Here is a 9,665-nt window from a genome sequence, read left to right as displayed (position 1 = left end):
AAAAACTTAAAATATAAAAACTGAGCTGGGCACCAGTAGCTCATGCCTGTAATCCTAGCTACTCAGGAAGCTGAGATCTGAGGATCACGGTTAAAAGCCAGCCCCGGCAGGAAAGTCCGTGAGACTCTTATCTCCAATAAACCACCAGAAAACCAGAAATTTCGCTGTGGCTCAAGCGGCAGAGTGCTCACTTTGAGCTGAAGAGTGCAGGGAAGCACCCAAGCCCAGAGTTCAAGCCCCACGACAAAAAAAAAAAAAGAAAGAAAATGAATAAAACAAAGAAAGAAAAACTGGCATACCATAAAGTAATTAGGATCATTTTCAGGTGTTGCTTCTCTGTATGTTGAAGTTGCATGGACTCTGCCCCAGTTACTAGATCGGAGTTCTACAAGCTTCAAGAGCATCTGTTTTACATCTCTGTAGACAAAAGTAAAATAATGAATTAATATAACAATAATGAATTAATATGTCAAGCTTTAAAGTACTTTATACACTCAAAAATCCTTATCTCCTGCCGGGCGCCAGTGGTTCATGCCTGTAATCCTAGCTACTCAGGAGGCTGAGATCCGAGGATCGTGGTTCAAAGCCAGCCCAGACAGGAAAGTTTGTAAGACTCTTACCTCCAATTAACTACCAGAAAACCAGAAGTGGCACTGTGGCTCAAGTGGAAGAGCATTGGCCTTGAGCTAAAGTGCTCAGGGACAACACCCAGGCTGAGTTCAAGCCCCATGACCAACAACAACAACAAAAAAAACCCCACAAAACTTTATCTCCTAAACTTAACAAATTTAGCTAGACATTGACAAATGACATAAACTCACTTTTTTGGGTGGTGGGGAGGACAGTACTAGGGTTTGAACTTGAGGGCCTTACAGTTGGTAGGCAGGTGGTTCTACCACTGAGCCATGCCTCCAGATCTGCTTTTTGATGATTTTTGGGTTTTTTTTTTTTTTTGACACTGACCCTTAGCTCTTCAGCTCAAGGCTAGCATTCTACCACTTGAGCCACAGCGCCACTTCCAGCTTTTTCTGTTATGTGGTGCTGAGGAATCGAACCCAGGGCCTTGTGCATGCAAGGCAAGTACTTCCCAACCCTTTGATGGTTATTTTTTAACCGTGTCTTGCATTGTGCCTAGGAGCACTCCTGAACTTTGATTTGCCTATTTTTAGGCTTCCTGTCACTTCAGGGATAACAGAAATATGCCACCACATTCAGTTTCCTTCACTGTAGATGGAATCTCTAGGACTGTTTTACCTGGCTATCATGGAATGGGGAAACCTCCATTTTCAGGTAGCAAGGATTACAGGTAAAGTCAGCAGTACCCAGCTAGTTATTACTTTTTAAATAAAGCTTTGAAGTTTGTTCTGCATAACTGACTACATGGTCCTTAAAGACTACCCTTTAAAGATTTATCTATTATATTTGTTAGAATTCTTTATAAAGTTACTTCTTTAATAAGTGAGGATAATAAAATAACTTTATTTTCAGTGAACTTATTACAGGAAATTCTTAACTTTTTCAACTTTATGTATAACTAAAAAAGGATTACAATGAATATATTTTCCCCAAGCCTTTGCATCTTTAAGGAAAATATTTCTGAAGATCAATCTGTAAAATCTGTTATTCTGAGAATTATGCCAGATTAAAAATAAATCTCCAAAGAAAGCAGGGAATTGTGATTTGCCTACCTGCTACAGTTTGCATCGAGAACAACGTTTTCAATTCTTTGAATAATTTCTTCCATATCAGTCCTTTCTTTTTCCTTCCAAGCATCTTCCAAAACTGATCCTGTCAACTAAAGAAGCAAGTGTCAGTAAAGTAAGAAATTCAATACTGTAGAAGTTCTAAAACTATTAGTAGTAGCTATTTAAGCATTCTTTAAACAATATGAATTTAGCAGGTTTATTCTCTACCTTAATCTAATATTCAGAGACTTCTCTATCTTCTATATTTTTGACTGAAAGGAATGAATTATATTAGTTATTAAACACAGGCTTCACATCAATGAATATATGTTATATTTACTGGAAGACTAGATAGTCTATTATGTTTCAACAAGCATGTCATTTTTCAAATATAGTACAAGGACAAAACCATAGCTCAAGAGGTAAAGCAGTTGTCGAAAGTTCTATCACCAGTATCATCGAGCAAAACAAAAAAGGAATATGTAAAAGTTGAGTATAAAACAAGCAGTTCACAGAAACAAACATGGCTGGCTAATAAACATATGAATGAATACTGAACATTCACTGACTAAGTGAATGAAAAGAGACTTTTATTCGTTACCTATTACAAAAACAAGAATTAGGATTGATGTATATCATTACAAGATGTGAGAAAAAAGGTGTACTGCTGGGAATACATTTTGGTTTAGCATCTGGAAGAAAATTCAATTTAAATTAACAGTTGCCCCACAAAAATCTATGTTAAGGACTTCAGTATACAAAAATAGATACACATAGCTGGTCTCTGAGTGGCTCACGCCTGTAATCCTAGCTACTCAGGAAGCTGAGACCTGAGGATCACGGCTGAAAACCAGCCCAGGCAGTTATGTCCATGACACTCATAAGAGTGTCCAGTTAACAACCAAAAGAGCCAGAAGTAAAGCTGTGGCTCAAGTGACAGAGCACTAGTGTTGAGCAAAAAAAGGCTCAGGGACAGTGTCCAAGACCTGAGTTCAAAGCCTTAAGATAGCACAAAGGAAAAAAAAACACTATACACATAAAACATAATGAAATAGTGCTGTAGTAGCTAAACTGAAAATAATACAAAGGCTCACTACTGGAATGGATAAACAGTACCTATGAATATAACAAATACTAACAAGTAACACTACAGAAATAAATCTCTACATCCCTGTAAGGTCTGCCCTGGGAAGGCAGGGCAGACTCCTCCCTCCTTTTGGCTAAGTCTCCACCCAGTCTGCATCACCTAGGCAACTGGCACACCTGGAGGCAGTCACATTCCACCCACTGAGGTCACATCCTCTCCCACCTAGTCACACCCACCCCCTCACCAGGTCACACCTTCTCCCCGCCCCCTACCCTAGATAAGACAAGGCCTGGGAGGGAAGCCCCCTTTCTCAGCCACATGCCAGGTCGAGTGCCTACTAGGCTGGTGGCCAGCGCAGTTTGAGAATAAACTTTTCCCTTGCTCGGATTACCTCCCGGTGCTCTTTCCTCGGTGTTGCATTAACTTGGGAAGGGTTTAAAGTCAGGACAGGCGGATTCCTCTCCGCTTCCCCCCTCCCCTTTTCTGTTTTGTTTTTTTCTTTTCTCTGAGGAGGATCCCAGTTCTGACGGCCCTTTTCCACGCACCGAACTGCTGCGAGACGCCACGGGAGACTTTTCACCCCCACTTCTGGCCTCTGCACCCACCTCCACACTTCTGTGCTCTGGTGAGTGAATTATTGTGCAGGTTTTCTGGTTTTTCTCTGACTAGACCCGGCTCCACGTGGCTTTAGGCCTGGGCATCTCCAAGCCGAGGACGCGTGGTTCTGGGGCTGGCCGGTTCTGTCTAGGGGGGCACTGGAGGAGCTGGACGCTGCTTCCGTCCAATAAGCCCTCCATCACTCACCAGCTATTTCCCCCCGCGTTTCTAATGGGGTGCTGCAAGTCACGCCCAAGGGAGGAAACTCCGTTGGACCATCTCCCGCGTACCTTGGATGAATTGTCCCTGACGGACTCTATCAACAAGGAACGCTTAACTTATTATTGCTCTGAAGTCTGGCCACAGAACCGACCAGATAATCGCTCTCAATGGCCCAAAGATGGGAATTTTGATTATACCATTCTCAGAGACTTAGATGGTTTTTGCCACCGCAATGGTAAATGGCCAGACGTCGTTCATATTCAGGCTTCCTATGCTCTCCGGGATAGCCCGACTCTCTGCCGGTCATGCCCAGCCTTCCCCATCCCTCCTGAGCCTGTAGTGTCTGACCCCCTTTTTGACTCTGCCCCGCTCCCGGCAGAGCCTTCAGTGCCTTCTCCACCTTCTTTCTTTTTGCCCTCCCCCTCTTCACCCTCTCTCCTTTCCCTCCCTGCGGCTCACACCCGCACTGACTCCAGGCAACCTCCACCAAACTCCAGCTTCCCTTTGCAAGAGGTGGCAGGGCCTAAAGGCATCCTTAGAGTGCATGCCCCATTTTCAATATTCAATATTGCTCAGATTGAGAAGCAGCTGGGATCTTATTCCCAAGATTCTAATAATTACATCAAGCAGTTTAAATTCCTGGCTCTGACCTATGACCTTTCTTGGCATGACATATATCTAATACTGTCCTCCACCCTTACCGCTGAGGAAAAAGAAAGGGTGTGGACTGCTGCCCAGGCACATGCAGATGAAGCCCACCGCTTAAATAATGACTTCCCGGTAGGAGCAACAGCTGTGCCCAGGGAAGAACCCAATTGGAATGATCAAAGTAATACTCCTGGGAAGGAAAACAGAAGTAGGATGATAACTTGCTTAGTGGCTGGCCTGGAGAAAGCAGCCTATCACAATGTAAATTATGACAAATTAAACCACATTACCCAAAGGCCCAATGAAAACCCAGCCGAATTTCTGGAACGCCTCACAGTGGCGCTCCAACGCTATACTAAGCTGGACCCAGAGTCAGCAGAGGCCAAGGTGGTTCTTAATACTCATTTTATTGCCCAATCAGCCCCTGATATTAGGAAAAGGTTAAAAAAAGCTGAGGATGGTCCTCAAACCCCTCAAAGAGAGCTGGTGAAAATGGCATTTAAGGTTTTTAATAATCGGGAAGAGAAAAAGATTGCCCATAAGAGGGAAAACTATGAAATCCTGGCTGCTGCCATCCGGAGAAGAGGCACCCGACGTAAGCCCCCTGGACCATGCTTCAAGTGCGGACAAGAAGGCCACTGGGCAAAAGCCTGTCCTTCACCACAACCACCACCTGGACCCTGCCCAAGGTGTGGCCAAAAGGGACACTGGGGAGTCGACTGTCCCTCCACAAGGTAAGCCAACCCTTCCTCCACCCCACCTTTAAGCTTTGGCAACACTTTAACATAGAACACAAAACTCATTTTGGCTAGCCCTACCATTTGCTCCCCCCACAGACTAACAGACCTTTTATTCATGAAGCCCTGTCTTCCCTTTCCCTTTCCTGCCTTACAGCTGCTTCATGTTACTTTCATTGAAAACCCTGACTTCTCCCTGGAAAGCTGTTACCCTCTCAATCCAGCCACCTTGATTCCATCCAATTCTAACCCTCTTTCCCACTCCTATACAGAGACTTTGGAGGGATTCACAACCCATTTTACAGGCATCTCAGAAGCCCCTCTTCCTCACCCAGAAGACGCCCGGTACATCGATGTTAGTTCCACACCTACCCCATCAGCAGCCAAACTGGGGGCTATGCCATCAGTAATGACTGCACTGTTATTGAAAGCAGCCCTCTGCCTCCTGGCACTACCTCACAAAAGGCAGAACTTATAGCTTTAACTAGGGCCTTAACGCTAGCCAAGGGTTGGAGGACTCAAAATATGCCTATCATATTCTCCATTCACATGCAGCCATCTGGAAGGAGCGTGGCTTTCTGCCCATGAAAGGGACCCCTATTTCTAAAGCCTCATTTATTCTTAAGCTCCTAGTAGTGGTTACCTTCCCCAACACCAACAGGTAGCTGTCATTTACTGTTGGTGACACCAGATGGGACTCGGTGCCATCACAGTCAGCAATTCAAAAGCAGACTGGGAGGCAAAGCTAACAGCCCAGAGACACCTTTCAAGACCTGTCAGCTCCCCTGCTTCTGGTATTGTCTCCAATTCAACCCTCTTATACCCCACAGGAGCCTCCCAGGAAGCAAAGGGATGGTGGTACCTAGAAGAACGAGTTATTCTTCCTGAGACACGAGCAGACAGCTTTCTTTCCCAGGTACACCAGGCACTGCACATGGGATACAAGCCTCTCCAACCTTCTCAAGCCTTTACTCCATTGCCCTAGCCTAACTGTCCAACTAAAGGCTAATTTCCTAAGCCTGCCCCACTGTTCCCTTACATCCTTACAGGTGATCCCTGACCTGCATGCTTGATGCATGGGGACATACCCCAGAGGAAGACTAGCAGACTTCACTCACATGCCTTGATTCAAGCAGATGAGACACCTGCTAGCTATGATAGATACCTCTTTAGGATGGATTGAGGCCTATCCCACAGTGTCAGAGACAGCTGACACTGTTGCCTCTTTCCTTATAAAGGAAATTTATAGGTTTGGCTTATCCAGGTCACTTCAATCTGACAAAGGACCTGCTTTCATCTCCAAAGTGACCCAACAAGGGGGTAGCCTCTTTAAATATCCAGTAGAATCTTCACATTCCTTATAGGCCTCATCAAGGCCTCTTTCCCACTCTCAGTTTTGCCTGGGGATCAAGTCTTTCTCACTATTAATCCATCTGGCTTACATCCTAAGTGGACAGGCCCTCACCAGTTTCTGCTGACTACCCCATGGCAGTCAAGCTCAAGGGACAGGCATTCATCTGTTAAGAATAAAAGCAGCTCCTGCTCCTGTCCCTTCTATACCAACACTAACTTGGAGGTACACCTGTTTCCCCCCCCCCCGCCACACACACACTTGGGCCTACCAAGGTAAGGCTATCTAGCATCCCTGAAGATCCCAGTGGGTAACACTGAGCCAGCTCCTCTCCACACACCTCCAAGCCATGGACATCCAATCTTTTCAGTAACATTTTTCCTTTCACTTTTTTGTCCAGCCCCTGCCTCAAGAGACTTCCTCCAGACTTCCATCTAAGGACTCATGTCTACCAAGGGACAGATGCTGCTTGCTACCTTCTCTGGGAGAGGCCTGCATTTCTGCCTTTTACCCCTAACATCGACGCCCCGTGACAGCAGGAAGTAGTCAAAGAGAATCTGCGCCCTATTTCATAATTATTAAAAGGCTGGAATGCAAGAGGGAAAGAAAGGAATTATAGATGGGAATGGGTAAAGGACTTGCATTCCTCACTTCTAAGTTTTCTTCCTTATGTGTATGTTGCACACTACTTTTCCAATATACTCAAAAACAAATAAAATGTAAATATTTACCTTTAAAATGATTCATTTGTGTACTATATATACTTCCTTTAAATTGTAAATTAAATGGGTGAATAGGTAAATTAGAATAAAAAGTAAAAAACTAACCTTCAGCAATTTTACTGCACAAATTAAGTTGTCATCAATAGGATTAGAGAAGAGAGCATTCAGCAATTCCCGAAGACCAATTTGAAGAATATCTGCTCTTGTAACCTGTCCATTTGTTCCTTTGATCTTTCAGAACAAGAGAAAAATTTAGACCAATGTCAAAACACGATACAGATATATAAATGGTCTAACAAATTATTGTGTCACCCACTAGAGTTTCACACAATTTATTCTATATGAAAATAAAACTTCCTAGCTGGTGCTGGTGCCTGTATCCTAGCCGATATTCAGGAAACTGAGCTATGAGGACTGTAGTCTGAAGCCAGCCCAGGGAAGGAAAGTCTTCAGTAAAGGAGCTCAGGGACAGTGTTCAAACCCAGAGTTCAAGCCTCAGGACAGGAAAAATAAGCAAAAACCCTGCAAACTACAAGTAAAATTTACTTGTCATTTATCATACCTACAATGGTTAGAAAAATTTGTCTACTTTGGTATTATTGCTTCATTAAGCATGTCCTACCACCATTCTGATCACAAGTATTTTAATTCTCTCATACTATTTTAAGTGGGTTCTGGTGGCTCACACCTGTAATCCTTGCTTCCAATTAAGCACCACAAATGACCTATCCTTGGGCACAAAAGCTCAGGGACAGTGCCCAGGACCTGAATTCAAGCCCCAGGACTGGCCAAAAAAAAAAGGGAAGTAAGTTAGTTCTCTTTTATGGTGCTAGATACTGAATCCAGGGACTTAACTAAGCACTCCACTAAGCTTCAGGCCTAACCCTAAAAGCATTTTCTTGTGTGAGAATTTCAGATAAATGTTTCACTTGCTACAGCGGTTTAGGTGCAGTTAGGCCATTTATGTTTCTCACATTCCTAGTATCATCACTTCTGTGTAAGAAATATTCAACATAATTCCATTATCCTTAGCATGAGTTGTTTTTTTTAAAATGAAGTCCCCTGAATTAGGCACGAAACTGTACAGACTAGACTTTTAGACATACTGATGAAGATGCACATTTGATGATTGATTTATCCTTGTACTGATGTTATGTGTTTATGATATTAAATTCTCAAAGAGTTTAATAAAGTAGATTACTAATAAAGTATCTGACACATTAACATTCAGTCCTTATACTGTTAATAAGCACATACTCAAGAATATCAAAAATTTATAAATATGGTCGTCTGCTTCATTTATACAAAAGAATTTTATGTAGAAGATTAATATATAATACAGGCCAAAATTATTGAGGGATTGGGAAGATTTTGGCCATGGGACCCCAAATTCTGGCTAGACAAGGAATAAGTTCAAGATATCAGTTGCACATCATAATTACTATAGTCACAATGTACTTGACAAGTGCTAAGAATGTATTATAAGTGTTCTTTTTTTTTTGGGTCGGTCATGGGGCTTGAACTCTGGGCCTGTGCACTGTCCCTCAGCTCTTCAGCTCAAGGCTAGCACTCTACCACTTGAGCCACAGCACCACTTCCGGTTTTCTAGTTGTTTATTGGAGATAAGAGTCTCGTGGACTTTCTTGCCTGGGCTGGCTTTGAACCGTGATCCTCAGATCTCAGCCTCCTGAGTAGCTTTACGAGTAGGATTACTTTACTGAGTAGGATTACAGCCACTGGTACCCAGCTTAAGTGTTCTTACTATTAAAAAAATACATGAGGCAATACCTATGTTCAATAGCTGTACTTGAAATATCTTATCTCTACTACTTTTGTTTCATTTGAAATTGAGGAAAAGTTTTTAGACAGTTTCCACTATGGAGCCTCAGCTGGCTTGGAATTCTCCATTCTCCCACCTCAGCCTCTTGTACATTTGATATTTGAAAGTATGTGAAAATAAATTCCTTATTGAGATCAATTTATGTTTCCAGGAATTAGTATCTAACAACAACAAAGTCTTCTTACCTCCAGGTTAAGATAAAGTTCTCCCAAAAAGAGTACAAATGCATGAAATCGTTTTCGAGTTGGTTCATCACCTTTTGCAACTTGATCTCTAACTTCATATTCAGTCCGACATCTAACAAAGACATATTTGTTATAATCACACATGGTTTTGTCTTTTTAAATAGTCAAATAAAATGACTGAGTTTAGTTGTCAATACAGGCAAGTTCAACAATTGAATGTCCCATCTTCCTATAATAAAAAGTGTTCCAATAGTAGAGATACCTACATTACCTTTTCATAGTAAGTTTTAAGAAACTGATAAGAATAATTGAAAATAATCCTATTAGATAAAATTTGTGGTAGCATTTAAGCGACATAGGTTCTAGCATACTGGAAACAAAGGGAAGAAAAAGCCTAATTTTATTTTATTTATTTATTTTTGGGTCCGATCATGGGGCCTGAACTCTGGGCCTGGGCGCTGTCCCTCAGCTCTTCAGCTCAAGGCTAGCGCTCTACCACTTAAGCCACAGCACCACTTCCAGCTTTTTTCTTTTTGCTTATGTGGTGCTGAGGAATTGAACCCAGGGCCTCAGGCATGCGAGGCAAGCGCT

The 9,665-nt window shown here is 42.7% G+C and overlaps 2 protein-coding genes across 3 annotated transcripts in view; one reads left to right on the top strand and one right to left on the bottom strand.

Annotated features, from left to right (window-relative positions):
* Paip1 (poly(A) binding protein interacting protein 1) overlaps window positions 1–9,665 on the bottom strand; it is a 49,058-nt gene that overhangs the window by 7,429 nt on the left and 31,964 nt on the right. Inside the window, exons 4-7 of the mRNA XM_013018511.1 lie at window positions 9,075–9,186; window positions 7,155–7,280; window positions 1,689–1,795; window positions 300–417 (exon numbers count right to left, since the gene is read on the bottom strand). Coding sequence (XP_012873965.1) covers window positions 300–417; window positions 1,689–1,795; window positions 7,155–7,280; window positions 9,075–9,186 — 463 coding nt within the window. The remainder of the gene's footprint in view (window positions 1–299; window positions 418–1,688; window positions 1,796–7,154; window positions 7,281–9,074; window positions 9,187–9,665) is intronic.
* On the top strand, window positions 3,311–6,983 carry LOC105987391 (endogenous retrovirus group K member 113 Gag polyprotein-like). Of its 2 annotated transcripts, XM_013018652.1 has the most exons (4): window positions 3,311–3,397; window positions 4,661–4,973; window positions 5,807–5,892; window positions 6,728–6,983. In XM_013018652.1, the coding sequence occupies exons 2-4, from the start codon at window positions 4,793–4,795 to the stop codon at window positions 6,842–6,844; spliced, it is 384 nt and encodes a 127-aa protein (XP_012874106.1). In that variant the 5' UTR covers window positions 3,311–3,397; window positions 4,661–4,792; the 3' UTR covers window positions 6,845–6,983. The 2 variants fall into 2 exon arrangements, with proteins under 2 accessions (XP_012874106.1, XP_012874105.1); XM_013018651.1 differs by lacking the exon at window positions 3,311–3,397 and having other exon boundaries at window positions 4,437–4,973.

The sequence above is a fragment of the Dipodomys ordii genome, unplaced genomic scaffold (assembly GCF_000151885.1).
Source record: "Dipodomys ordii isolate 6190 unplaced genomic scaffold, Dord_2.0 Scaffold41, whole genome shotgun sequence".
Taxonomy (NCBI): domain Eukaryota; kingdom Metazoa; phylum Chordata; class Mammalia; order Rodentia; family Heteromyidae; genus Dipodomys; species Dipodomys ordii.
The sequence above is the reverse complement of the archived record's forward strand: the minus strand, read 5'-3'. Positions and strand labels throughout refer to the sequence as shown.